The 27,968-nt window shown below is 36.2% G+C and overlaps 1 protein-coding gene and 1 pseudogene across 6 annotated transcripts in view; one reads left to right on the top strand and one right to left on the bottom strand.

The window, feature by feature from the left end:
- The window catches only part of GIGYF2 (GRB10 interacting GYF protein 2), a 112,368-nt gene that overhangs the window by 54,413 nt on the left and 29,987 nt on the right, over nt 1–27,968 (top strand). For 3 of the 6 annotated variants that reach the window (XM_006209125.4, XM_015243427.3, XM_072961853.1), the window contains 7 exons: nt 10,918–11,097; nt 14,365–14,582; nt 14,675–14,837; nt 14,930–15,118; nt 18,002–18,198; nt 19,160–19,319; nt 27,095–27,261. In XM_006209125.4, coding sequence (XP_006209187.1) covers nt 10,918–11,097; nt 14,365–14,582; nt 14,675–14,837; nt 14,930–15,118; nt 18,002–18,198; nt 19,160–19,319; nt 27,095–27,261 — 1,274 coding nt within the window. Of the gene's footprint in view, nt 1–10,917; nt 11,098–12,222; nt 12,357–14,364; nt 14,583–14,674; nt 14,838–14,929; nt 15,119–18,001; nt 18,199–19,159; nt 19,320–27,094; nt 27,262–27,968 lie in introns of those variants that run through there. The other 3 variants (XM_006209126.4, XM_072961854.1, XM_072961855.1) reach the window with 3 other exon arrangements.
- LOC107034025 (dihydrofolate reductase pseudogene) lies at nt 22,863–23,429 on the bottom strand (annotated as a pseudogene).

Here is a 27,968-nt window from a genome sequence, read left to right on the forward strand (position 1 = left end):
CTCAAGTATCCAAATTTAATCATTGTTAACTTTATACATGATTTTTATGCCAGTAAAGATTAATAATATTAGCTAATTAATACTTATTGTTTATTATGTGCCAGGAATCATACCAAACACCTCATGTGTATTGAATCATGTGAAGCCAATAGTAATGCCCAGCACAGAGTAACTTAGTAAGTATTAGTTGCTTTATTGGTATTAATAATATTTCTTAACCTTCCCAGCAATAAGTACTATCATTGCCCATTTTACAGATAATGAAACTGAGGCACAATGAGTATCCTAAGATCACAGGAGTAGTAAGTGGTGGTGAATCCCTTCTGAGTCTAGAGTCAGAGCTACATTGCCGGAAAAATAGACATTTTGATCCTGGTTAGCCTTTGTGAATAATCCAGTGTTCCATTTAACTAGTTTTGTTCAAGAGCCCCTACAGAATATTTGTTCTTCAAGAATGCTTATGTTAAGACCTATGATTTGTAGGCAAGAAATATATTTTCAGTTAAGGAAGACATCTTGCAAGATTTGAGGATTAGTACATTCAGAATTATTACAGTCTAGTCTTGGATTCTACAGATCAGTAGAGTTAGAATAAAATGGGGAGAGAAGAGTTCTTATAAAGCATTGCCAGCTTTGTTTCTTGCCAGGTGAGAAAATAATTTTAAAAATATAATACTATCATCATAATTTTGTAAAAGGCGTTCTGACACTCAAATAAGGAGGATATAGCAATAAAAGGTAGTTGGCTGCCTTCATTAAGTTTGTGAACCACTGTGTGGTTCTGCGTTGTCCACAGCTTTGACCTTTATTGTTTCTTGCATCCTGAAAATGCCCATCATGGACCTGTACACTGGTGGTGTTCCACTTAGGAAACCACTGATTACTTATTGTGTCACAATAATTTGGCAGGGGGGAAGGTCCATGATTCTTCTTGATTTTTAACCTACTTCATTAAGTTCTAAAATTCATTACCTGGGAAGATAGTTTTGTATACATACTTTAGCTAATGAAAATTAGTTATTCTCATTTGGGCCCTTTTAGGATTGTTACTTCTTACCTACAGCTTTGGTAGCACTCTTGCTCTAGACTTTTACATTTTTTTCTCTTGCAACTAAATAAATACATGGAAAAACCTGGGCTATAAAATATTTGCCCATTTATAAACTGTTTGATGGAAAAAATAGTACTTTATCAAAATGATAGTTTGGCTGCTTCATTGGTCATCAGAATAATGGATTCATTCTACTCATTAGGTTGTAGCACTTAAAATTATGTCTTATTATCATGTTGTAGTAGCATATTAGTTCATATCAAACAGTTAAGATATAAGCTATAACTACAAATGTTAAGTAATTACAGTATTACTGTGTGTTCATGTTTGGAGTAAAGACTGTAGACTTTCTCTTCTCCCCTCCATAATGAGGGCAAACTGTTAGTTCTATTATATAAGCTCAGAGATTCTTTTATATTTTAATTTCTTATTTGTAGAAGCATCTAGCTTCAGTAATAATTTCATGCTTAAAAGGAAATTAGGACACTCATTACTTTTACCATGAATTGAAAAAACGAAAACGCAAAGTGATTTTTTTTTGGGGGGGGGTCATTTGTTTCTGTATGCTTATTTTGGATTTTTTCAGTCCCTTCCAAAAGAAAAAGATACATTTTTTTAAGAAGCCATTGAATTTTTTCTAGGGCCTTTCACTTCTCATTCTTCTGTTACAAAAGAGAATTAGTATACATCTATTAAAACATTTAAGAAGAAATTTTCCAGTAATACTTTCAGTAGGACTATTATTCTATTTTTAAAATTCAAGGAAAAAGAATAAAGAGCCTTGACGTATGACTCTGTAGATAATATCTTTGTTTTAAAACTCTATTGGCAATATCTGACTTCATCCCTATTTGTCAGTCAATTTTTTCCTCTGTTCCCCTTAAGGAAAGAAATAAGATTGAATATTATTTCATCTACTCACCAGTTATGTTGCTGGGTCACCCTATATACACAGGTATGTCTTGAGGAAGCTTTCGGAGTCTGTCTTTTTGATGAGGTAATTTTAATCTACAAGTGCAGTTTGTAGGTTCTCTTCTTGGACTGGGTTTGCAGTTCACATTCCTCTGTTTATAATGTCATGGGGGCTGGTTTCAGCTGAAGCTGATGTGATTGGTCACTTAGTCTGCAGGGGGGCCAATTAGCTCTGATCATGTGGAAAAGAATGCTGGTTTGTTAGGAGATCTTTCTTTACCCAACACAAACCTTAACAACTCTGGAGAAAGCCTCCAGAACTGACTTGGAGAAGGGGTGCATTTTTTCCCTCTAATCAGGACCGGTCTTTAGTAAGTTTGCATAATCTTACTTAAGAGTTTATTTAAAAGTTCAAAGGGATAAAATTCCCTGCAAGATTTCCTTTCAGCCGTCTTTTCCTTATATAGCATGTTGAAGTGTGAGATATTTCCTTTACTAATCTTTTTTTCCTCCATTTCTTTGGGGAATATTTTCCTTGGATAAGGACTTACAGGTATAAATTAATGAACTGATTTTACTAGTTTTCGTTTCATATCCCGTCTCAGCAGAATGGCTACCACTGATTCTGGAACTAGTAATTCAAGTAATTTAGTTAACCTGAAATCTTCTTGGAGGGGCAAGGAAGAAGACTTTAATTTTGTTTTCTAAAGGCTATGTGCAGAGATCTTGAATAAGAATAAATTTAATTGTTTGGTACCTTGTGCTTATCTTTAAAAAACACACCTGTGTGAAAAAATGAAGAATTTTCTTAAGTCATGCTTTAGTGATGTTTAGGGGTTGTTTCCCTGAGGAGACGTATGATGACATGCAATGAAACATAGTGTTCAGGGTATAGAAATTTTAATTTAACATCTAAATAATGTTTAGCTGAAAAATGTCTGTGATCCAGCTTGTAGCAACTTCTAAATGAGCCGTGGGATGGCTTTGTGTAATGCCTTACTGGAGCAGTGCTTCTCTCCACCTCCGTTAGCTGCTGATTCTAAAACTTTGATCAAATGTCACATGTAAGAGGATCTGAGAAACAAAGGCTGTGATTGTTCAAAGTAAAATCATGGAAGGCCTGCTGGGAAAATTATTAATGTAGACCAATATAATGCTACTTAGAAAGTGAAATCCGCCTTTGTAGATTCCTTCTCCCCCCACAATTAAAAAAGATATTAATTCCTTCTTTGTTTTATTAATGCCAAACATTTCAATACAAGTTCAGACACAGCATTGGAAACTTTGACCCTCAGAACTAGAGAAGGTAAAACATGAAGGAGGGACTTATGAAATGATGCACCTTCCCTGCATGTTCTGGTAGGAATTATACTTTATATCAATTACCAATTAACTGATTGGGGGTGGGAGAGGGAAGCCAGAGTAAATATAGTGTAACACTGCCTTTCCGAAAGCAGTACTTAAGTGTATCTTCCATCTGTCTTGAATAGACATTATAGTAAGCAAGATAGTGAAAAGTTTTACCGAACTTAGAAGTCTCTTTTCATGATATACTCCATTTCAGAATATACTGAGGCAGAAATGATTTAGCAAGATGATTGTCAAGAAGGAAATATCTCCAGTGAAGTATTCTGGTTTCTGGGTGTTACACTTTGGAAGTCTTCAATGGTCTGTAGATGCTGATTCCTAATTGCTAACTGAAGGGATGTTGTGGACCAGTTCTGGCATCCCTCCTTAGGAACAGAGCACTCCCATTGTAATAACCTGAGCAGTTAAATTCATTTCTGGTTAAGCTTGCCAGGTTAGCTGAGATGAAATTGATACTGGCACAGATGATACACCAACTTCACTCTAAAATACATGGGCCCTCCCATCTAAGCAGAAATAGTGGTTTCCATTGGAGTTGGCTCTACAGTATTCTATGAGTGAACACAAATGCCAGGTTTCTGTTCATTGATTGATTTGTTTTTATTCAGAATTACAATAGTTAAGAAAGATGCCAAGACCAGGTACATTATTCTTTATTAAATTAAATTCTCTGTCCCTAAGTTGTTTGCTTTTCTTTGGGGGTGATGCAGTTCCATATATGATCCATAACTGTACCACATTGTACTTGAAAACAACAAAACCTTTACTTGAAGTGCAGTGTCTTGCCTATACACATAGATAATCTCACAGTTTTTAAACTTTAGCTGTGTTTTGCGGTGCTCTTTCTTACATAGTGTACTTAGTTTTCTTTAGAAGATGCCTAGTCTCTTTCTTTCCAGTTCTGCATTCAAGCCCTCTGCTGATCGTCTTCCCAGAGATTTCAGGCAGCGTCTGGGTATATACCAGCAGATGACTGAGCATAAGGGTTATGGGGAAATGGGGCGTATTTAAACCACATGAGGTACTTTTTCAGAGAGTCTGATACACTACAGCTCCTCCAGCTCTCCCTTCCACCCAGGAAGTGCTGTGTTTTCAGGACCCATGTTAACCAGTGGAGCAAATTGTTACCCCCTTAAGGGTTAGGACAGGTGAACAGTTACAAATCTCTGGATATAGAATTTAAACTGCTCCATCCTAGTTACCCTGAGTTTTGTTTACAATTGGGGGAAAAATAAATACCAATACCTGGATGGGATTCCCTTTCACTGTTTTCTCTGGTATTAGAAAATATTTTTAGTGTTAATCAGAGAATATATATCTGAATAGAGGAATACAAAGTTACTTGCTAGAAAAATTTGCACATAAACAAGCTTCAAAGTCTGTCCCATAATTCCACTTTTGCTTTTGGAGTTTGGGCACTTGTAAGTTCCAAGTCTCACAGCTGTAGATTTTGTTGGCTGAGTGCCTCTTTGCTCCATCTGAAGTTTTCCATAAACACTATTTCTGGCTGTAAGTCAAACATGCACACAGGTGCCCTTTTACTGCTCTTTCTCCTTAGGAAGTCCACTCAATTAGACCAGACTAAAACCAATACTGCATTTTAATTTAATTTAACTTTTAGAAGAGTCCTACTTAGACTTAATACATTAAGGTGGAAACAACCAAGTATTTATTGCCATTGGGAAAATATGTATGTAGTACAGTTGTATTTTTAGCATCTTTTACACATCTTGAGGAACTGTTTATGTAAGAATATAAAATGTATTATACAGATAGTGCAGTTTGCAATATGGTCATGTTTGCAGTATTGAATAGAAAACAACATTTTAAATTTGTGTTTTTTTAACCTTTTGAAGGTCATAGATGCCTTTAAGACCCTGGCAAAAACATTAAATCCTTCTCCCTTAAAAAAGGAAAAAGCATACCAACATGATGCATGCTTCCAGTTTAAGGATTCATAGCCCCCAAGCTCATTCATTGACTATAGGTTAGGGATATTCAGTTCAGGCATTAATTTGTAAATTATACAATTATGTTTACCTTGAAATCATCTTGTTTACAAACTAATCTGGTAAGATTTTTTTTTTAAGTCAGCTAAAACATTTGGTTACTGAACTTTGTCATATTGCTGATGTTACAGAAAGAGGAAGACTTTGATTTTTAAGTGCTGAGAAAGGTTGTGTGGGTGGCCCTCACTGATTTTAGCCCTGGTCACTGTGGAATAATCCTATAATTTTTAGACATTAAAGGAGCTTTAAATATCTTCTAGGTTGCCCATGAACAAGTTTAGTGTTTATCATTTATTTAAAATTATATTGGTAATACACAAATATGTATTTATTTTTTAAACTTATTGTACAATTGATGTTTTCTTTGACACCCCTACTCCCCACTGAGTTACACAAATACAGAGATGCTGTAATCATTTAGAATATAGTGGATTTATTTTAATGTTTTAGAGTAATTTTTGCATAACTATAATTGTAAGTTATATTAGTAGTAATTGGAAACATGTATTTTATTAGGTGGTACTTGTCATTTTTTCCCCTCAAAATAATTTCTGGAGTATAATTTTCATATTGTAGAAGTTGATCTTAACGTTTTTTTCAGGGGTACACATTTGACATTGTTTATCTGCTGGAAAATAGCAAATTTAGTTCCATTTAGAAATGTTGTCAGTCTCTGTCCCCAGACTCTTCTTTGCATGATAATGTCTACTGCCTTTTTAGAGCTTGTTAAACTTAGATTTAGATCTTCCTTTTTCTACTATAGTTTTTCTAGAATTTCTGGCAGCTTCTGATGCGTTTGATTTGTGAGTAAACCCTGGATTAGGAGTTTGAACACCTGTGTTCTGTTTGATTTGTTCACTACTCAGCTGTGTGACTGTGGGAGATCCCCCTACAGGTATCCCTTTCCTCACAGGAACAATAGAGATGATAATTCTGACTCAACCCTTGTTGTTATTATGAGGATTAGATGAGATGTATTGATGTGTTTTGTGGACTATAATGTATCAAGTCATTTGTTTACAAGTGTGTTCCTGGACTGTGGACCTGGAGGGTGGGTGCTGTAAGTTTCTTCTTTATTTTTAATTCTGTGTCTTTAATTGTATTTGTTCATAGAGGAAGCACTCATATTAATGTGTGCTAGAAGATTGAGTAAACAAGCAAAAAATGTTAAAAGTAGTACTTATTCTCTGGGAAATATTTGGTAGTATTTACTAAAGTTGAATATACCTTATGACCTAGCAGTTTTACTTGTAGATAAATAGCAAACATATCTCTCCAAATTTCATGTCCAACACTGTTTCTAGTAGCACAATTTATAATAGCAGAAACTAGAAACAACCTATATCAGTAGTAGAATAATACATTGTGGGTCTGTTCGTACAATGAAATCCTGTATAGCAGTGCAGAGGAACAAGCTTCTGTTCTCTGTAACAGTGCGGATGAATTTCCTGTAATGTTCAATGAAAAAAGTCAGACATAAACGAATATTCCATTTATACAAAAAGTTTGAAAGTGGGCAAGACTAATCTTTGGGGATAAAAGTCAGGATGGTGTTTACCTTGGGAAAAGCTGATTGGGAAGACATGAAGACTTTTGAGAGGTCCTGATAATTATTTTTTTTTAAATCTTAAGTAGTAGATGGATATATTTGCTTTATGAAAACTTTTTTTTAAACATTTTTTATTGATTTATAATCATTTTACAATGTTGTGTCAAATTCCAGTGTTCAGCACAATTTTTCAGTCATTGATGGACATATACATGCTTTATGAAAACTCTTGAGTTGTATGTTTGTGATTTGTGTACTTTTTGATAAGAATGTTATACTTCAGTAAGTTTTCTTAAAGGTAGGGGGAGGAAATGAGTGTAGTCCATTTAAAAATTCTTGACTCCTTTTCACCCTTCTCTTACGAAAATTGACAGTGACCCCTGAAGGCAAAACTCTCCCTACTTTGCACTTAGGGGATATTTTGGCATGTCAGAGTTGTATTATTCTGATTTTCCTTGGTTTACCAGAGAAATTGTCACCTAGATCTTTCTATTTCAGTTATTTGTTATTTGATATGTCAAAAAGTGTATTGCACTGGAATTTGACACAACATTGTAAAATGACTATAACTCATTAAAAAAAGTTAAAAAATAAAAATAAAATGCAAATGTTAAAAAGAAAAAGTATATTGCAGTTTTTAGGAACTATTTTGTAGAAATAGGCACTTGGTAACAAAATCTGAACTCCTTTGTCGTAGAATTTTTGAACTGGAATGGGCTAGTGTTCATGTAAATTCAGGTGACTGCTTCAGTGCGCGCGTGCACGCACACACACACTCTCTTTCACATTAGGAATGAGATCTTCTTTTGTTTTAGGTGTATAGATCAGAATTGGCGCCACAGTTTAAAATCAGGTCTGTGACTCTATGATCTTCATAAAGGAATGGCATAAGTGGTCATTCAGTCTTTATGTGATACGGTATTTCCAACAGGTTGAGAATTACAAGATAGTTTCCAGTAAGCATAAAAGTCAGATTTTTTTCTTCCTGTCGTTTCCCTGTTTTTACCCTATCCTGTCCTTTATATTTTTCTTATTCTTAGGTACTACTGTGAAAAGTAGATGTAGGATTTGACAATTAAGAAGGTTAAAGAAGCTATTAGTTTAGAAAAAAATACAGATTATTCACATAAAGGGAAATAAAGTCAGCAAATCATATGAAAAATTCATATTGAGCCACATTATTATACCATTTACTACCGTTGAAGTAAAAAAGCTTCAGAAGGATAGCAGCACTTAGTTTTGATCATCTAAAGTGGTCTGTTGGTTTTATCCTTTTTTTGAGGAGGAGAGAAATCTGTCATTTGACCTAGTAATTTTACTCTTTGAAGTTTTTTGGAAGAAATAGTTCAAAAAAGCAAAACATACGCACACAGATACTTCTTGCCTCATTATTTGTAGTTCTCAAAAAATTAGTTTTGAAGTAGATGTCCAGTGGGGAATAACTAGCAGATTATGCTACAGCAGCAAGGTGTACCTAGTAGGTACCTATTTACATTGTTAGTAACGGTAATCGCTGAGAAGTATTTGCTATTTAGGTGAAAAGTAGATTACAAAATAGTAGGTGCACTGATTGAAACTACATTAAAAAAGAAAGGTTGTGTAAAAGCTGACCACAGGTAAGAGTGATATTTCTAAGATTGAAGGATTACTAGTATTTTTATTTTTAATATCTTTAACTTCTTTGCAGCTCATTATCTGTTAGAAAACACAATGATCAGTTTTTGATGAGTTAAAAGCATTTTGCCATTAGTGGTGTTTTGTTTGTTTTTGCTTATTTTGGTACATTGATTACGTCTCAAAGGCTTAGTATAAAAGTAGATGAAAATGAGTGTTTTGACCAGCTCATCCGTCACATGATTGAATACTCAATATACCTGGCACATATTACTTATGACTGAAAGATTACTTAGGTTAAAAATCATTTCCCATCATTTATCAATTTGTACATATCGGGAATTTCTTTGTTTTAAATTTGTTTTTCTTTTTTAAGTATAGCTAGCTACATTTTTCATCAAGTCATACAATGAATGTGGGCTTTCTAAAATGGCTTGTCCCCTCTTGTTCTGAGCAACAGAGCCTAGAAGATCTTCTAACCCAGCGGCAGACATGGAATGTATCTATACTTGAGTTCATAAAACTTGATACTTAGTGTGCAAAAAATATTTGTTAAATGATTCAGAAGATTAACATTTGAATCCTGTCTATACTGTTTAAATAGTGGTATGTGATTTTGGACAATCTCCTGAGTTACATTTTTAAGCCTCAGTATTCTCAGCTGTAAAATGGGAAAAAATAATCTCATACTGAGGATTGCCATGAAGATTAAATCAGTTAAATGACCGTTTTTATTATCTATGGCTGTGTAGCAAGTTACCCTAAACTTAGTGGCCAAAATCAGCAGACGTTTATTATCTCAGTTTCTGTGGGCCAGGAAGGAGCAGCTTAGCTAGGTGGCCTGGGTCTCTCATGAGGCTGTGGTCACGGTGTCAGCCAGGCCTGCAGTCATCTCAGGGCTCAACTGGGGTTGGATCCACTTCCAAGCTTACTTATGTGGCTGTTGGCAGGCTTCAGTTCTCTGCCATGTGGGCTTCTCCACAGGGCTGCCTCACAACAGGGCAGCTGGATTTCCTCAGAGAGAGCATCCGAGATGGAAGTTTTTAACTTAAGAGAAGTGACATCTCATCACTTCTGCTGTGCTCTGTTTATTAGGGGCAAGCCAATAAGTCCTGCTTAGACTTAAGGTGAGGGGATTACACAAAGGCCAGAGGCAGGAATTGTTGAGGGCAATCTTAGAGGATGCCTGCCATAATAAGAGTATTTTGCCCAGCAAATAATTGTACCCCCCATTCTAAGGTACTTTATCTGGTAATAGATAATACCTGGTAACAAGCTAACAACTAACAACTGTTTGGGTGAACAGGATGTGGAATACATGTGAAATAGAATAATGGAATATAAGAATGACCAGAAATTAGAATTTCCTCATTCATTTTCAAACACTACCGTTCAATTTTCTTTTCATTTTTAGTATGATTTAATGAAAAGAATTGAGGTTGTCACTGGGGGAATATATAACTTTTATTGTTAGAAACCGAGGACGTCAGTGTATGTTTTGGATATTCAACTCCATACTTTAATGTGAGATTTTGTATAATGTTATGAATTGTATATATTAGCACATGTGGGATGGTGACTAAAGAATTTGCACGGTTTAGAGTTCTCTTGTGCTTTGAAAGTACCAATTTAGTTTACTTGGCGTACCAGGTTCTCTTTTACTATTAATCTGATAACTCTTGAGTTGTATCAGGTTAGACATAGCTTAGCTTTGAATTCTGTTCAAAAGCAATTTGTTGTATACCTGTAATGTACTAGGTGCTAGAGTAAATGAAAAATTAGAGCTTGTAGTCTCTACTTTTGACTTTACAATCTGTTTTGGATAAAAGAGAGGTTGAAATTTACAGAGACCCTATTTGGGCAGAATCACCAGTAGAAGTTGGTCAAATCAAGTTGATTTTAGTACATTATATAGTTAAAAATATTGTATGGCTTAAAAAAGAAAAAATAAAGAAGTATCTGCTGGACAGAAGGGTTGCCAAGTGAAAACAGCAAGGGTACAAAACAACATATAACACTGTGAGGGTAGTGTTATGTGAGTGTGAATGAAGGATCTGTATATACATACATAAGTATAGCCAGGGACAGTTTTTGGAAGGCTTTCTAAGAAACTGTTGATGGTGGTTACTTCTGGGGAGTAAAACTGTGTGTGTGTGTGTGTGTGTGTGGCAGGGGGTTGATTCACTTCTCATTGCATGCCCTTTTTTAGAATGCACATATTATTTTTGTTTAAAAACATAATGCCCAGTCTATGAACAATCATCTTTAAGAAGTGAGTCTAATAACATACGCATATATCCACAGTTACTTCATTTATACTGCCTGAACATTGCTAAAAAGCTTGATTTGAGCAGTCAAGTCTGTTTTCAAAATCCTTGCTGGTTGAGGCTTATGTTTACTCATTTTCTTTACAGGGAGACCAAATTTTGAGGAAGGTGGGCCAACATCAGTGGGAAGAAAGCATGAATTCATACGATCAGAAAGTGAAAATTGGCGTATTTTTAGAGAGGAACAGAATGGAGAAGATGAAGATGGAGGTTGGCGACTAGCAGGATCAAGAAGGGATGGAGAGAGGTGGCGGCCTCACAGTCCTGGTAAGAAAAGTAAAAGCAAGCAGGGACCGAAATAAGTGAGGATTTGGTGGAAATTGTTAAGGATTCAGCAGAAAACATAAACCAGTACAGAAAATGAAAAAAAAAAGAAAGGAGTCATATTTATGTCATCACCCTCAGTCTTGTTACCACAGAAAATTTTGACATAAAAATTTTCCACATTTATTCAGTTGATTAAAGTCACTTCTATTTTTCTGGGTCAGTGTGGTTAATGGGAAGCACCTGCCCTTAACTGCAAAAATGAGGATTTCATTTGATTTTTCTAAATCTTTGAATCTTTTTTCAGCATGCTTTATTCTTATAAATGTATAATTTTATGCTTAGTTAGGAATATATGCTCCCCCTAAAGTTTTTTTTTATGCGTAAGAAAGCATTTATTCTTCCACTTTTTTTTTGGTTCTGAAAATGTGATTTCTGCTTATTTGAAGAATAAACTTTAAACCCAGGTCAAGAACATAATCACAAGTTCATTCTTTTGTCCCTCTAACTTTAGAAAAAGGAGAGAGAATAGTAGTGATGAGTGGTTTTGTAAGTTCTTCTGTTTGACTCTTAAGAATGCTTCAAACTGTTCTTCCCCGACATTAGATATGCTGGTAATTGAAGACACTGGTGCTTTGTGTCAAAGTTCATCCCCTACCAAAGTGCTGATTCCGTGCCTCATGATAATCAGATGCCACTATAGTTTGAATCTTGGGGTCATGCAGAACTGAAGCATACAAAGAGTGTGTACATGTCTTTTGAATTGCATGTGCATAGTATTATTTTATCTATTGACTGTATGCCAAGGAAGCTTACTTTAGTTGAGGAAGTTATAATGTAAACTGTTTTCATTTGCTTTTTAAAATCAACTTATTAGCAAACTGTTAGTCTCAGTCTGAGTGAACATTGTAACAGGCATTCAGGGTGCTTTATGGAGTTGTGGGTAGGTGGAAACTTCAGTGAAGTTAATCTTGGATAGAGTTACAGTGGTTTTACCCCAGCTCCTCCTGGCTGCCTCTTGAGCGAGTTTTCTGTCATTAGTGGGCATTGTTTACATCACAGTTGTCTAGGCAGTTCTCATAGTCTGTGTCCTGGGCAACCAAGTGCTGCAGTTCTCTTCAAGGCATCAAGGCATTTTGTGCTGAGCTTGCCTGTAAGCAGAAGGGTTTGTAGACTATGTTCCCAACAAGCATTCAGTGAAAGAATGGACAGGATCTGGGCTGAGCAAGAAGAAAAATTCCAGCTGATCAAAAACAAACAAGGTGAATGTTTTGGAAGATGAACAGTGTTTCTGAGCTCAAACGTCTGATGTTGATTCTATTAAAGCGAGTTAAAAATTTTCATGTCAGTTTTATTTGTCATCAGCCTGACGGTTTTCCCAAGTTTTTTATCCATATATTTGAAAAGACAGTTTGAGAGATATAAAGACATACGGGGCTGAAAAAACACTGTAAACATGCATTTTTAAAAAGAATACCATCTACTTTGTCAGTGTAGCATATTAAAAATTGAGCCTGATTGTATCTGTTATCAATTACTCTTAACGTTTTAGTAGTCTTTTATTAGGATTTGATTAAAATTTTAAATAATGATTTTGACTTACGAAAATAGCATAAAACTTTAGTTCTAACATAAGGTCTGCAAAGCAGTGCTCAGTCTTAATGAGCTATAGATGCGCCTTGCCTGCTACATTTAGTTTCATGAATAAAATTTTATTAATTATTGTAAGACAAAAAAATTATGGGATATACTTTTATTAAAGTACAGCTTACAGCTGTGTAGAATGGAGTTGGGAGCATTAAGGACAGCTAAACTACCCACTCTGGGAGGTGAACTTGGGAAACTTAGGGAAACATGAGCCAGATGCCTAGAAGGACAGATTCCTATCACGGTGCATACTTAGAAAGGAGAGTAGGAGACAGAGTACTTTGGAATCAATGTTTGATCACGAATACTTCTTTGGGATAATGACTGTACGTTTACATTTAGGCAATCTGGGTATAAAATTCCTTAGTTTTCATAGAAGTAGTAAATAGTGTTTTGTTGTTGTAAGTAAAGTGTGGGGAGTGGAAAATAGTGTTTTCTTACCATTTTGTAAGTGGCTTATAAGATACTACCTGTATTTGAAGTTTTAACATTTTGCCCTTTGGTTTTCAGTTTGAGCTTTAGATTGCTGGTTTTAGCAAATTGGGCCTCAGTAGTAATAACATTTAACTTTGTCCTCATTTCTTCTGTGTATCTCCCACAGAGAAAGCAGTCAAGGATATAATATCCTAATAGATTAAAACCTGTCCCTCTTTTTAAAACTCTTTCAGACTCGTTTTCAGATTTTAACAAGAGTCCCCATCCTTGTCATCCCCCGCTGCCTTTTTTTTTTTTTTGAGAAGATGCTTTAACTCAGATCTTTTATTCTTAGGCAGTCTTTTTCTTTTGGAAAGTAGATGTAATAAGTAGTATGCAAGGGTGGATTTAGGAATGTCCCTGGGGGTCTTGTACGGAAATAAAAACTCCCTAGGGAGAGTTAAGAGATGAGAGAAAAGGGAAAGGAGAGTCAGCATGTTACTGTGAAAAAAGCAGTAGAGGAGGCATAATTGGATTCTGGTTCTGCTTTGTCATTTTGCAAGTTACTTCTGCTGTCACAGGTTTTGTTTCTTAAACTATAAAATAAGGATAGTGGGCTATATATGACATACAGTGGTATATAATTCCATGACTTTTTTTGGTAGTCAGAATTACAAATGGGATCTTGGCACTAGCAAATAGGCATGATGAGTTTGATATTATAAATTGACATAGGGAGCTGGTCTTACCCATAAAGAATGGTATTTTCATCGGAAGAAAGAAAATGCTTCAAGACCTGCCAAAGGGAAGGCATGGACCTCAGTATAGAAAGATAATCCAGTTCTGTAAGTCTGGACCTGTAGTAGGCCACTTGAGTGACTGATCGGCATTTCAGATACCTAGGGCTTACTGAAAGTATATGCTTTGAATAACGTGTCCTTTAAAAGTGACTTGTTTTAAATTTATCTTTAAAAGCTTTAGAGTATGTTGTGTGACTCAGTACTTAATGAAGGTAACTACTGTTGTCACTGAGTCATGGTGTGTGGTTGTAGTATGTAATAAAGAGCTTTGAGCTTCATTTCATTTGCCTAATTTTCTCTTTAATTTGTTGTCAGTTACAGTTTTCTCCTTTGTTTCCTGTCCATGGTTTTCTTTTTCAAATACTGTTGTAAAAGTTTTCTAAGGTTGGTGTCCTCCTCCTCATCCCAGATGGCCCTCGTTCTGCAGGCTGGCGGGAACACATGGAGCGACGGCGAAGGTTCGAGTTTGATTTCCGAGATCGGGATGATGAGCGGGGTTACCGAAGGGTGCGCTCTGGCAGTGGAAGCATAGACGACGACAGGGATAGCTTGCCTGAGTGGTGCTTAGAGGATGCTGAAGAAGAAATGGGCACATTCGACTCATCTGGAGCATTCCTCTCTCTAAAGGTAAGACATTTGTTTTAAATGTTGTGACAGGTGTTGACCTTTCACCAAGTCCAAGTATGCTGTTTATCTTTGGCTGTATTTTCTTGCTGCAGAAAGTACAGAAAGAGCCCATTCCAGAAGAGCAGGAGATGGACTTCCGGCCTGTGGAAGAAGGGGAGGAGTGCTCTGACTCAGAAGGGAGCCATAATGAAGAAGCCAAAGAACCCGATAAGACAAATAAGAAAGAAGGAGAAAAGACAGATAGACTAGGAGTTGGTAAGATTCATTTTTGTCCTTTACTTTCTTTTTTTTAAACATCAAACTAAAAGTTTCCTAAGTTGCTAATTGAAGATTGCTTCATGTTACAGAAGCCAGTGAGGAAACCCCCCAGGCCTCCTCGCCGTCTGCTAGACCAGGTGCTCCTTCAGACCTTCAGCCTCAGGAAGCCCCACAGTTTGAGAGGAAAGAGGAACCCAAACCTGAGCAGGCAGAAAAAGCTGAGGAAGAGAATCGGACGGAAAATAGTCTACCAACCAAAGTACCCAGCAGGGGGGATGGTATGTGTGAGGGTCTACAAGCTGAACTTGAATTCTGCTGGGGCCATTGGTCACTGCTAAGAAAGGCTTCTGTTTATGCCTCTTGGAACTGCTTTTTAGTGGTGAATTATTGGAATAGATTATTTTGCCAGTAAACCTGCTCGAACTCTGCTTCCCCGACGTGTCTATCCCAGAATTCACCAAAACAATTAGAAGCAGCAAAGTAATCTCACTTCCTAGGGTTTTATGATAGAGCTTTCCTGGTATCAAGTCAAGCAAACTGGGTTTGGGGTCCTCTGCAGTAGTTTGATTCCGTACCAGGTACCTTTTATGTAATGGCTACATGTGTGTCCACATGATACGTCAAAATGTCATTCTTTCAGAACAGGCCGAAAAGAACATGGATGAATCTGTGGAAGTCCCATCACCTTTGCTAGAGAATAAGTTTAAAGTATATCTCCTTCTCCAGTGTTAATGTGTTGATTTTAAATTGCTCATATGCCTCAGTAGGCAGTATTAATGTTCATTTCCATGTTTCTTGCACATACTAATAAAAAGTATCAGTGTGAGGCCTGGCATTGAGAGGTGAATTCATTCTTTAACATGGCCTATGAGACCTTGCGTGACCTGGCAAAGCTCCCTTCCTGCAGTTTCAGCACCAGCTCTATCTACTTCCTTCTCTTTTTACCAGCTTCACAGCTTGTTAGGTCCTGAAATGTCCCTTGTTCTCTTGCCTTTGTGCCTTAGCACATGCTGTTCTCTGTGCCTGAAACTCTCTCACCCCAAGTTCCCGAGCTACGTGAGATATTTTCTCTTATTTCTTAAACAACCAGCAATATTTCTAACATAGCAATACAAATACCATTTTGAGAGCTTGAACCAAGGATTTTCCCCCCAGTTTTTTTATGTCTAGAACAAAGCTGAATGCATGAACTCAGGAAGTATTTGAATCTCTAACTGTATGTATCAGGCACCACGGGACTTAGACATGTTGATACCTCTTTGACTTATAGTCATTTTTCAGTTGTGATGTGCTCCCAAATTACTTGTGATTGATACTCTGGAATGTACTTTCTTGGGGCCTTATTCTAGGAGATTTTAGGATGGAGTTCCAACTTGTATATTTTGGAAAGCTGCATAAGTGTGCATTAAGGGTTGACATTCTGAATTTATAGTCTGTGGGGGAGATAAAGCATGTATATGTGGATAATCTAGGGCAGAAAGTAATGATATGAATTCATGATTGGCAAACCTGGAATGCTTCAGGAAATAAGTGTGTTTGAGCTTAGACTGTGTTGGAATAAGAAGGTGAAGAAGTAGGACTGATCCAGGCATGGGCAGTAGTCAGCTCCTGTTTTTATTTAGATGAAGTATAAGGTGTGAAAAGGAGGCTGGTGGGAAACACGGTTGGAGTGTATATTTGACAGCTGTGTGTAGGGTAGGATGTTGTGATGACAAATAGACTGCGTGTGACCTGTTGGCCTCCTGAGCAGTCATTATGGTGTAGGCAGCACACTTGTAAAAGGAGGTAGTGGCAGATGAGATTTCAAAGTAGAAACTGGCACGACGTAGTTGCTGCTTGTTTGTACACCAGGGCAAAGAAGAGGGAACAGTCAAAGATGAGTGAGGTGCCCGAGAGGATTATAGTGTCCTTAACAGAGAAAGAGTGGAAGTTGAGCACATTTGGGAAGGGAGAGAATAGTTCAGTTATGAACATTGATTCTGAAGTGTTGAGAAATTAGGTAGAGATGGCCAGAGAGCAGTTGTGAGTGAGGGGCTGTAGCTCATGGGAAGAGTTTAGGGCCAGAAGGAGAATGAAAATTTAAAAGATTACATACACTTGTTTGGGGTGAGAAGAATTGGACTAAGAACAGAACCTTGGGTAATTCCTATTCTTAGAGGATAAAGAGGAGAAAAATCTTCAGAGGCAAGAATAGAGTGCAGGAAAAGTAAGAAAGAATGTTCCAGTTGAGAATTGGGAAGATAATGTCAGATGCTACTAAAGTTAGATTACGGGAAGTAGGAAAGGCTATTGGATTTGGGGGCTTTGGGTCACTGCTTATCTTTGGGAGAGAAGCTTTACTGGGGGGTTGGGAGTGGAAGTCACATTGTAGCAAGTGTGAGTGGTGGTGAAGTAGAGACAGCTTGTATAGACTGTCTTTTTAAGAAGTTTGGCAAAGAAAGGATAGAGTGAGAGGAATAGGAATTTGGAAAAGCTATCTGTAATTGAACAAACAAGGTTTCAAAGGGGAAAGTGCAATTGTATCTAACTACTTCCATCCCCCTTTCCTTCTTAAGAGCCTGCATACTGAGAGGTTAGAAATAGGAACCAAGACGGAAACTCTTTTGCAGTCTTTATTCTTACAAAGAACTTCCTGTATTGTACAGGTAGACTTCAAGAGCTTTTGTTATCCTACCAAATATAATATATTGAATTATATTAATTATAACTTGAAGTAGGAAATTGTTCAAGATAGTTGTAGATTTTTTTAAATAAAAGTTTTGATGATGAGATGTGGCATCTTTGTAGTGCTTTTTAAAGTGTCTTTGCTGTTCAGATACATGATATAAAGAATGGATTAGACTGATTCTGTTTGTTTTCAAGAGGTAGATCTGAAACATTGGGTAGATGCTCTAGTGACACAGGTTGGCCCTGTACAAGGCCTTTCTGGATCCCTTTTAATCCTGTATTTTGTCCTTTGATGGAGGTACTTTTGTTGTTCTAGAGAGAAATACTGCACTTCTCCGTAAGAAGTAGCTGCAGTGTTCATGACACAGGTCGCATTTCTGTTGAGCCCATTTAGCAGCTGCCCAGCTTGTTGACAGTTACTCTTCATAAGAAAATGAACTTTGTATTCTCTGTATTTTAAAGGCTTTTCACCTGCCTACATTTTTTCCCTCTAGAAATGGTTCCTGATGTCCAGCAGCCCCTGTCACAGATTCCTTCAGATACAGCCTCTCCTCTTCTCATACTTCCACCTCCTGTTCCCAGTCCTAGTCCTGCCCTCCGGCCAGTTGAAACGCCGGTCGGAGGTGCTCCTGGTATGGGCAGTGTTTCCACAGAGCCAGACGACGAAGAGGGGCTCAAACATTTGGAGCAGGTAAAATGACTAATTCTCCTCTCTAACTGCCATAAAAATTGGAAAGCATTAAATGAATATTCAAAAATGGAACTTTTGTGCACTAGATTTTATGTACTGAAAAAAGTTGTTTTTATGTCTAGTACTTATTTGTATGAGTAATTGTCTTTCAAATCATTTCATGCTTTTAAGTTTCTGCTATGTAGTAGTCATTATGTCAGGTTATTTTTTGCTCTTCTGAGGTTGCCCTTAGCTGTTTGCTTTTCTTTTTTCTTTTTGGAAATTAATGGAATGCCAAAAATGGCGAATACAAGCAGCTGTGGATAAGCACTCTGTCTTCTGTAATTTTTGCATGAAATGTAACAGGGAAAATAGTTAAACTTTCAGGATATTACTATCGTATTCATGTCTCTAGACTTTACGAAGATTGTATATACCATGGTTTATATGTAAAGTAGATGATAGCTTGCTTTCTACTGAAGAGACTCTCTTCAGGGTGGAATGGTTGGTAGCAGGAAATGTTGAAGAAAGGAAGAAAGGGGGCAGTGTCTTAGTAAAACTTGTAAAAGCTTTTATTTGTAGTTGTATTAACTGAGCCTTTTGTTTTATTAACACCCATGATTTTACAGGTTTAGTTTATACAACTTAGAATTACTCATTTAAACGGTATTATTATAAGTGTGTTAATTAGAAGCTTGGGCTTTGACCCATTCCAGTTTGTGTTTTAATCTCAGTTGGGTTTGCTTAATAATTTTGAGACCTTGAGCATGACTTGAACTCTCTGAGCTTTTAGTTTCCCCCTCTGTAAAATGGGGATGGTACTGTTTCATGGCATTGTTGGAAGAATTAAATGTTACCTGCTGTGTTCTTTGCACGATGCCTTTCACAGATCAAGTAGTCCAAAAGGGGCAGACAGTTTTTATGTGTGTAAGCATTAATTTAGGATCATTTGTTCCCACAATCCTTTTTTTTTTTCCATTAGCAAGCTGAGAAGATGGTGGCTTATCTCCAAGACAGTGCACTAGATGATGAGAGATTGGCGTCAAAACTGCAAGAGCACAGAGCTAAGGGAGTCTCAATTCCACTGATGCATGAAGCAATGCAGAAGTGGTATTACAAAGATCCTCAGGGAGAAATTCAAGGTAGGTTATTTCATTCTACTTAGGTATAAAACTATGCCATTACCTCCAGATTCTGTAAGATGGTGATTTTTTAATATTAATTTGCATAATAGTGGAAAAAGAAGTCAGTGCTACAGGCTTCTTCATTATATATAGAAGACTTTTTTATAGCCTTCCTCTATAGTACTTTACAGTTTCAGTGGGGAGAGGGAGTCCAGTGAAAGTAATTTGGATACAAGACAGAATGTGATTACTAATATGATAGGTGGTATAAGCAGTATGCTTAAGACCCCCTCAGTTCTGGCACCCTAGCTGGTTAACTAGGCAATTGAGTTGCGTACATTCTCTGTATTTCAGTCCCCAGACCATAAAAAAAGGTGGTGGCCGCCATCTTGGAAGACCTTGTTTGAATGTTTCACTGAAGTGGAGTTGATATCATAAATGATAAAGATCTATTTAAAATATCTGAGAAAAAAGTACTGTATTATAAGCAAATTGCTTAAAAGATATGTATGGTGGATAAGTTAGATTAGAAGGGGGAGAGAGTGCCGTGAAGGACATTTGTTGATTTTTCATTTCTGCTTTTGAAGTTTTTGCTTATAACCTAAAATTGGTTGTTGACAGTATCAGTATCAGTTTCATGATAGTGTTTTACCAGGCACAGCCTGTGACCCCTCTCTAATGTGGTAACTCCCTTTCTACTCTGAATCCCCTTACCCTGCTCTATTCTTCTTCATAGCATCAGTCACTACCTGGCACTGTATTTATTTGTTCATGATTTGTTTACACATCTGTAGAATGTGGTTTAATTAAAACATCTACTGATGGGTGTCTTAATTAAATTTACCTTGAGATAATTATAGCCTCACATGCAGTTGTAAGAAATAATACAGAGGTTCCATGTACCCTTTACTCAGTTTCCCCCAGTGGTAATACCTCTTGCAAAACTGAAGTACAGTATCACTACCAGGATATTGACATTGATACAGTCAAGGTTCAGAACTGACTGTCAACAGTCTTTCACAGAGCAGAAGTTTTAAATTTTGATGAAGAGCAGTTGATCAATTTTTTTCTTTTATGGATTGTGCTTTGGGTATTAAGAAGACCTCTTTGCCTGGCTTCAGATCCCAGAGGTTCCCCCAACCCCGCACTCCCCCAAATTGATAGTTTTATGTTTTACACTTAAGTTGGTGATCCATCTTGGGTTAATTTTTGTATAAGGTATGGGACTTAGGTCAAGGTTTATTTTTTTGTCTGTAAATATCCAGTTGTTTTGGGACTACTTGTTGAAAAGACTGTCTTTCCTCCCCTGAACTGTTTTTGCACTTCATTTGAAATTCTGTTGAGCATATTTGTGTTGGTCTATTTCTGAGTTATTTCTTCTGTTCCATTGATTTATGTGTCTGTCCCTCCAGCCAACACCATGTAGTCTTGATTACCATAGCTATATAATAAGTTCTGAAGTTGAGTAGACTGATCCTCCCGGTTTATTTTTCTTACCAAAATAGTGTTTAGTTTTTCTAGTTTGCTTTTCCATATAAATTTTTGGATAATCTTGTCTATATTTACCAAAAATCTTGTTAAGATTTTAGTAGACATTATGTTAAACCCCTATATCACTTTGAAGAAAATTGACATCTTTACCACGTTGTCTTTATATCCATGAACATGGTATGTTTCCCCATTTATTTAGATCTTTGATTTTTTTTAATCAGCACTGTGTAGTTCTCAGCATAGATTCTGTACATATTTTGTTAGATTTATACCTAAGTATTTGATTTTTCCCCCACACATTAACATTTATTAAAATTTTTGAGTAGTAAATACAATTTGCTTCTTTCACTTAGCAGTTTTGCCATTTTTTCTGTCAGTACTTCATTCTTTTAAATTGCTGTAGATACTGTATTTTATAGACATACTGGTTATTTATTTATTAATCAACATTTGGGCTATTTCCAAGTTAAAAAAAAAATGTTGCAGCAAATACTCTTGGGTCCATCTCTTTGTTCAGGATTAATTTCTAGAAGTGGAAGTTCTTGGTCCAAACCCAGAAAGTGTTGAATTTTAGCTTATATTATTAACTTATACTTTTAAAATGTTTTACCAATTATAAGGCAGAAAATGCTATTTTTGTGATATTTAATAATCCAAATAATCCAATAACTCAAATCCCTTTTAATTCTGTGAAGTTTAGTTTCAAACTCTAATTTTGATTTCTAGCAATATTCATTCTCAATTCATTACCTCTTTGAATTTTTAACTTTAGCCATCATGCTTGATATTAATCTAGATTACTTTTTTTTTTGTAGAGAGCAGCCAATTCTTGTTCTATCATTGTAGCATCCCATGGAATCTCACTGATGATCAGAAACAAAGTTTTTAAAGATCTCAGATCTTCTGTTTTAACCATCAAAAATGTAGTCTCATACCTGCCTCTTTACTCTCCCTATGGAATATCCTGGAGTTTCTCTGCTCACCCTGTCTGAGTGAACAGAACCTTTTTCAGAAGTATAATGTACACAGTAATCCACAGTCCCTCTTTTGATCCAATTTCTTTTCTTTCTTTCGTTTTTAATATATATATGTATTTATTGAAGTATACTCAGTTTACAGTGTGTCAATTTCTGGTGTACAGCATAATGTTTCAGTCATACATGAACATACATATATTCATATTCTTTTTCACTACAAGTTACTACAAGATATTGAATATAGTTCCTTGTGCTAAATAGTATGAACTTGTTGTTTATCTGTTTTATATATATTAGTGTCTGCAAATCTCAAATTCCCAGTTTATCCCAGTTTATAAGTTTGTTTTCTATGTCTGTGTGTCTGTTTCTGTTTTGTAAATAAGTTCGTTTGTCTTTGTTTTTTTTTTTAAGATTCCACATGTAAGTGATACTATATGGTATTTTTCTTTTTGGCTTACTTCACTTAGAATGACAATCTCCAGGTCCATCCATGTTGCTGTAAATGGCATTATTTTATTCTTTTTAATGGCAGAGTAGTATTCCTTTATATAAATATACCACCACCTCTTTATCCAGTTATCTGTCGATGAACATTTAGGTTGTTTCCATGTCTTGGCTCCTGTAAATAGTGCTGCTGTGAACATTGGGGTGCATGTGTCTTTTTAAATTAAGGTTCTCTCTGGATATATGGCCAAGAGTGATCTGATTTTAATACCTGAGTTCTAGCTCTTCTGTTTATAATCTGTTTCTGACCTTTGGTCTCATCTGTCTAGCTCCTGTCTCTACAGGCCCTGGTTCCATTTCATGCTACCAGGCGACTCTCCCACTTTGGGCTGTCTTGGTAGATACTCTACCCTAGGCAGGTGCCAGTGACTTATTTCTGGCCTTTGATGGGCCAGGAATTCAGACATTTATAGCAAGAAATGTTTCACAAATGGTATCTTATATAGTCTAGTCAAGATTAATGAAGAATAAAAAGGCATATTGCTTAGAAATAATTATCCATAGATCTAAAGTCAGCAGAAGTCTTTACAACAAAAAATACGTTTTTTATGAGGGGCAGGGACTTGACATAGATCAGAAAACACCGTTGTCACAAATTGTTCTTTTCATGTAGTTCAAATTTGTACTTAATGCTTTTCTCCTCTTGGACGTCAGAAGGAACGCCTGGATGTTTTGGAAGAAGCTTATATTTTTCCAAATCAATTTCTGGAAAAAACAGGTCACTTTCAAATTCCTGCATGATCCTTGTCACAAAAATCTGAGATGGGCTGGCTTGTCCATGGCTTCCTTATAAACAGAACTGCCTCCACTGTCCAAACTATGTCCACTTTATTTGTTAATTCTAGTTGCTAGGTAAGTTTTAAGGCATCATCCAGACTTTTGGCAAGAAAATGAGCTCCTTGTGGAGGTTCCTTGAATTCTCTACTGAGTACTAAATTAATTCTGTCCTTTTAAAGGTCGATTTCTTCTCTGGAATGGAGAACCAGGTCTTTCTACCAATAATCACCAAATTCTGTTTACCTTCTACTGAAGAGGCTGTGGTCATTCTTTTGAAATACTTCAATTCATTCCTGAGTAGGTGCCAGTGCAGGTCCCTGTTCTTGCCCATACCCGTGTTCTGGGACATGGTGACAGTGCAGTTTAACAGACGAACCATAACAGTGACAGGAAACACTTCCGAGTTCTTGAATTTTTTTTTTTTTGAGCAATTGTAAGTTTTATTATATTTCAGTGTCTGTGTTCATTGCTACTATATAGAATTGAATTTTAGATGTTTATTCTATGACCTTGTTGAGCTCCTTTATTAGTTTTAGGAGTTGTTTGTTCTGTTGGATTCCATAGGCTTCCCTATGTAGATGTTATTATCATCTGCTAATAGGCACAGTTTTGTTTTTTCATTTCCAATCTGTATGCCTCTTATTTGCTTTTGTTCCCTCATTATATATTTTAAAACTATGTTGAATAAGAAGGGTGAGAGCAGACGTCGCTTGTTTTTCTTACTTTCCTATCTTAGGGGGAACACTTTCAGTCTTTAATAATTAAGTGTAATGTTAGCTGTTGGGTTTTTTAGATGTTGTTTATCAAGTTGAGGGAATACCCTTTGTTTTGAGAGCTTTTATCATGATTGGATATTAGATTTTGTCAAATACCTTTTCAACATCTATTGATATGACTGTGATTTTTCTTCAGCCAGTTAAATATGGTAGATTACATTGACTGGTGTTTGAATGTTGAACCAGATTTGCATCCTTGGAATAAACTTCATTTGGTCATGGTGTGTAATTCTTTTTATATATTGCTGAATCTTACATAGTAAATTTTTTTTAAAAGGATTTTTGTGTCTCTGATCATGAAGGATGTTATGTTTTGTAGTTTTAGCGGTGTGGTTTGTACTCTTGTCTGATTTTGGTATCAGGGTAATATTAGCTTCATAAAATGAACCAGCAGTTATTCCCACCCTTCTATTTTATGGAAAAGTTTGTTTAAAATTTTGGTGTTAATTCTTTGTGTGTGTTTTTAAAATATAGTTTGTACCTCTTCCCTCTCCCTATTTGTAGCCCCTAATTTGTTCTGTATGTCTGTTAGTCTACTCTTTTTTTTTTGTATTGACTAGTTCATCATATTTTTTAGCTTCCACATATTAAGTGATATCGTACAGTATTTGTTTTTGTCTGACTTACTTCACAGGTCCATCCATGTTGTTGCACACAGCAAAATTTCATTCTTTTTTATGGCTGAGTAGTATTCTCTCTCTCTCTCTCTCTCTCTCTCTCTCTCTCTCTCTCTCTCTCTCTCTCTCTCTCACACACACACACACACACACACACACTACACCACACCACACCACATCACACCACACCACACCATACCTTCTTTATCCATTTATCTGTTGATAGACACTTAATTTGCTTCCACATCTTGGCTATTCTAAATAATGCTATAAATATTGGGGTGCATGCATCTTTTCGAATCAGTGTTTCAGTTTTTTTTTTTAGATTTATATACCCAGGAGTGGAATTGCTGGATCATATGGTAGTTCTGGTTTTAGTTTTTTGAGAAACCTCCATATGTTTGCCATGGGTGTTAATTCTTTAAATGTTTGATAGAATTCTCCAGATGGAGACTTCTTGTTTTGGAATTTTAAAAATTACAAATTCAATATCCTTCATAGAGCTGTTCAGATTTTCTGTTTAATATGAGTGAAGTATAGTAGTTTGTGTTTTTTGATGAATTGGTCCATTTCATCTAAATTTATGTGTATAGAATATACCCTTCTTATCTTTTTAGTAAAAAGTATTCCCTTTTTATCTTTTTAATGTCTACAGATTCTGTAGTGATAATCCCTCACTTCATTCTTGATATTGGTAATTTGTTCATTTCTCTTTTTCTCTTTATCAGTCTTGCTAGAGGTTTGTTGATTTTATTGATCTTTCCAGAGAATCAGCTTTGTTTTACTGATTGTTTCACTACTGTTTTTTGTTTCTAATTTCATTGGTTTCTGCTCTTATTTGTTATTATTTCTTTCCCTCTAGTTAGGGTTTATTTTGCTCTTTTTCTAGATTCTTGAACTGTGAGCTTACATTATTGATTTGAGACTTTTCCTCTTTTCTAACATAACCATTTAATACTATAAATTTCTCTCTTAGTGCTTATTTAACTGCATACCACAAATTTTGATACACATTTTCATTGAGTGTATTTTTAAAAATTTTTCTTGAGACTTCCACTTTTTCCTACGGTATATTTAGAAGGGTGTTGTTTAGTTTCCGAGTGTTTGGAGATTTTCCTGTTATTTTTCTATGTATGATTTCTGGTTTGTCTTGTTGAAGAACACACTGTTACATGATTTCAGTTTTTAAAAATCCGTTGAGATATATTTATGGCCCAGAATATAGTCTGTGTTTTGCTGTGTGTTCTGTGGGTACTTGAGAAGAATGTGGATTTTGCTGTCTTCGGCGTGTTCTGTAATTGTCAGTTAGATCTCATTGGTCGAAGGTGATGTTAAATTCTGTAATCTTTCTGATCATCTATCTTGTTCTATCACTTGCTGAGAGGGGTTGTTAAGGTCTTCAACTATAACTGTTCCTCTTTTCAACTATTAGATTTTGCTTCACATGTTTTGCAGCTTTGTTGTCTGATGCATATGTTTTGGTGGATTGACCCTTTGTTATTATGTAATGTCCCTTGCTGTCTCTGGTCATTTTCTTTGCTCTGAAATTTACTTTATTAAATACTAATATAGTCATTCCAGCTTTCTTTTGATTAATATTTGCATGATATATCCTTTTCTATCCTTTTATTTTATACCTGCTTGTCTTGTTATATATGAAGTGACTTTTTTTGTAGACAGCATATAATTGGGTCATGTTTTCATTTGTATGTATTGGTCTGTGTTTCTTGATGCTGGCTTCTTCAGCTCTGAATCTGGAAAATAATGAGATGAAAGAAAACCCGAGGAATTCACCACCATCTGGTTCCTTAGGCCCCCAGGCCTCATCAGTCTGCTGTCTTCTCTCTACCATTTGGAGTCTTCTTTTGTTTGTTTTATATATAATGCCCAGGGTTTTTACTTGTACTTAGCAGGAGGAGCAAGGAAAAGTATGACTACTCCATCTTCCCAGAAGTGAAAGATCCAGGGCTTTGTTTTGTTTACTGTTGTATTTCCCTGCCTGGACCTATGTGATTGGTGTTCAATAAATATTTGCTGAATCAGTGGTTATTGATCAGAGTGTGTTTGTTAATTTTACATATAAAATATTTAGTTATTTCTTATTGTAAAACATCAAGAGAGTGTTGGTTTTTTTCCCCTACCAAAGCCAGATTTAGTCTTACCCTGAATAAAAAAAATTATAATTTATCTTAATTGGTTATAGTTCACATTTTACCTGACCTTCAATAATCTCTGATAGAAAATGAAAATTAGAGAGGAGCACTCAGCCTCCTGAGCTCATACCCTCTGGGTGTGAGTGACGCGGAGTCTGGGGAGCAGTAGTCCTTCCGTGTGCTGTCACACTCTTCTGGCAGTTGAAGTGTAGAGACTGAGTGAGATGGAGACATGTATGCTCTTTAAAATAATTAAAATACTGTTGAGAAATTGAGATGTGTCAGGCTTATTTTTAAATTTTCTGTTGTACTTTTTAGTTAGAAGCCTGTTCACCACCTCTCGTGCTAAATTAAAATAAGATGCCGTACAAGATATTTAATAGGTGCCCCTGAGACAAATTGTTATCTCTGAGTGAGGATCAGACCCAGGAAGTATTTTTTTCCTCTTTGGCCTGGAACGTTTCTTACTGCTCTTATGTTTAATTGATACTGTTGTAGGTCCCTTCAATAATCAGGAGATGGCAGAATGGTTTCAGGCGGGCTATTTTACTATGTCTTTATTGGTGAAGAGAGCATGTGATGAAAGCTTCCAGCCTCTTGGTGATATCATGAAAATGTGGGGAAGGGTTCCCTTCTCTCCCGGACCAGCTCCCCCTCCTCATATGGTAAGTACCTTACGCCTCACCCAGAATACATAGTAGACACGGAAGCACTTGCTTCTCTTTGTAAACACGATCTAGATGTTACATCTAATGAAGAAGAAACTAGTTCCTTAAAAGTAATTGAAATGGTGGTGAGAAGTCTGAATCAGAGACTGCATACCTAGCTATAAATGGTCTTTTCAAAACTCAAATACCTGTGCCCCTCCCCTGCCCAAAGAAACAGAATCCTGCAGTAGCTTTTCAGCAGGTGTAGGAGAAAGGAACAGGAGCATCGCATCCTGGCCTACCTGCCAGCTCCTGCGTGTCCTGGCTTTTTACCTTTCTAAGTTCATTTCAGAGCTTTTACATTTGTCTGCTGTGCTTCAACACAATTGACTTCTTAGAGTCTCTTGTTGCCTCTAGTTAGATTTCACAATCTCCTCTCCTCTCCTTTTATTTGCCTCTTGCTTTCTGACTTAGAGTTCTTAAATTTGAGTTTTACCTTAAAGGAAGTGTGACTAATACAAAATTCCATTGTTTCAGAATATTCTGAAGACTTTTTCTTTTCTTAATATTAGTTACTGATACTTTAACAGAAATTGGATCATAATGTAGGCTTTCTAGTATCCTGACACTAGAGTACCTTTGAAGGGGACGTCTTCCTTGCAGGTGTTCCTGTGCCTCTCCCTGTAGAGTTTCTTTTGAAGGGCTCTGGACCTGTGCCTCACTTT

This window comes from Vicugna pacos, chromosome 5, assembly GCF_048564905.1.
Source record: "Vicugna pacos chromosome 5, VicPac4, whole genome shotgun sequence".
Taxonomy (NCBI): domain Eukaryota; kingdom Metazoa; phylum Chordata; class Mammalia; order Artiodactyla; family Camelidae; genus Vicugna; species Vicugna pacos.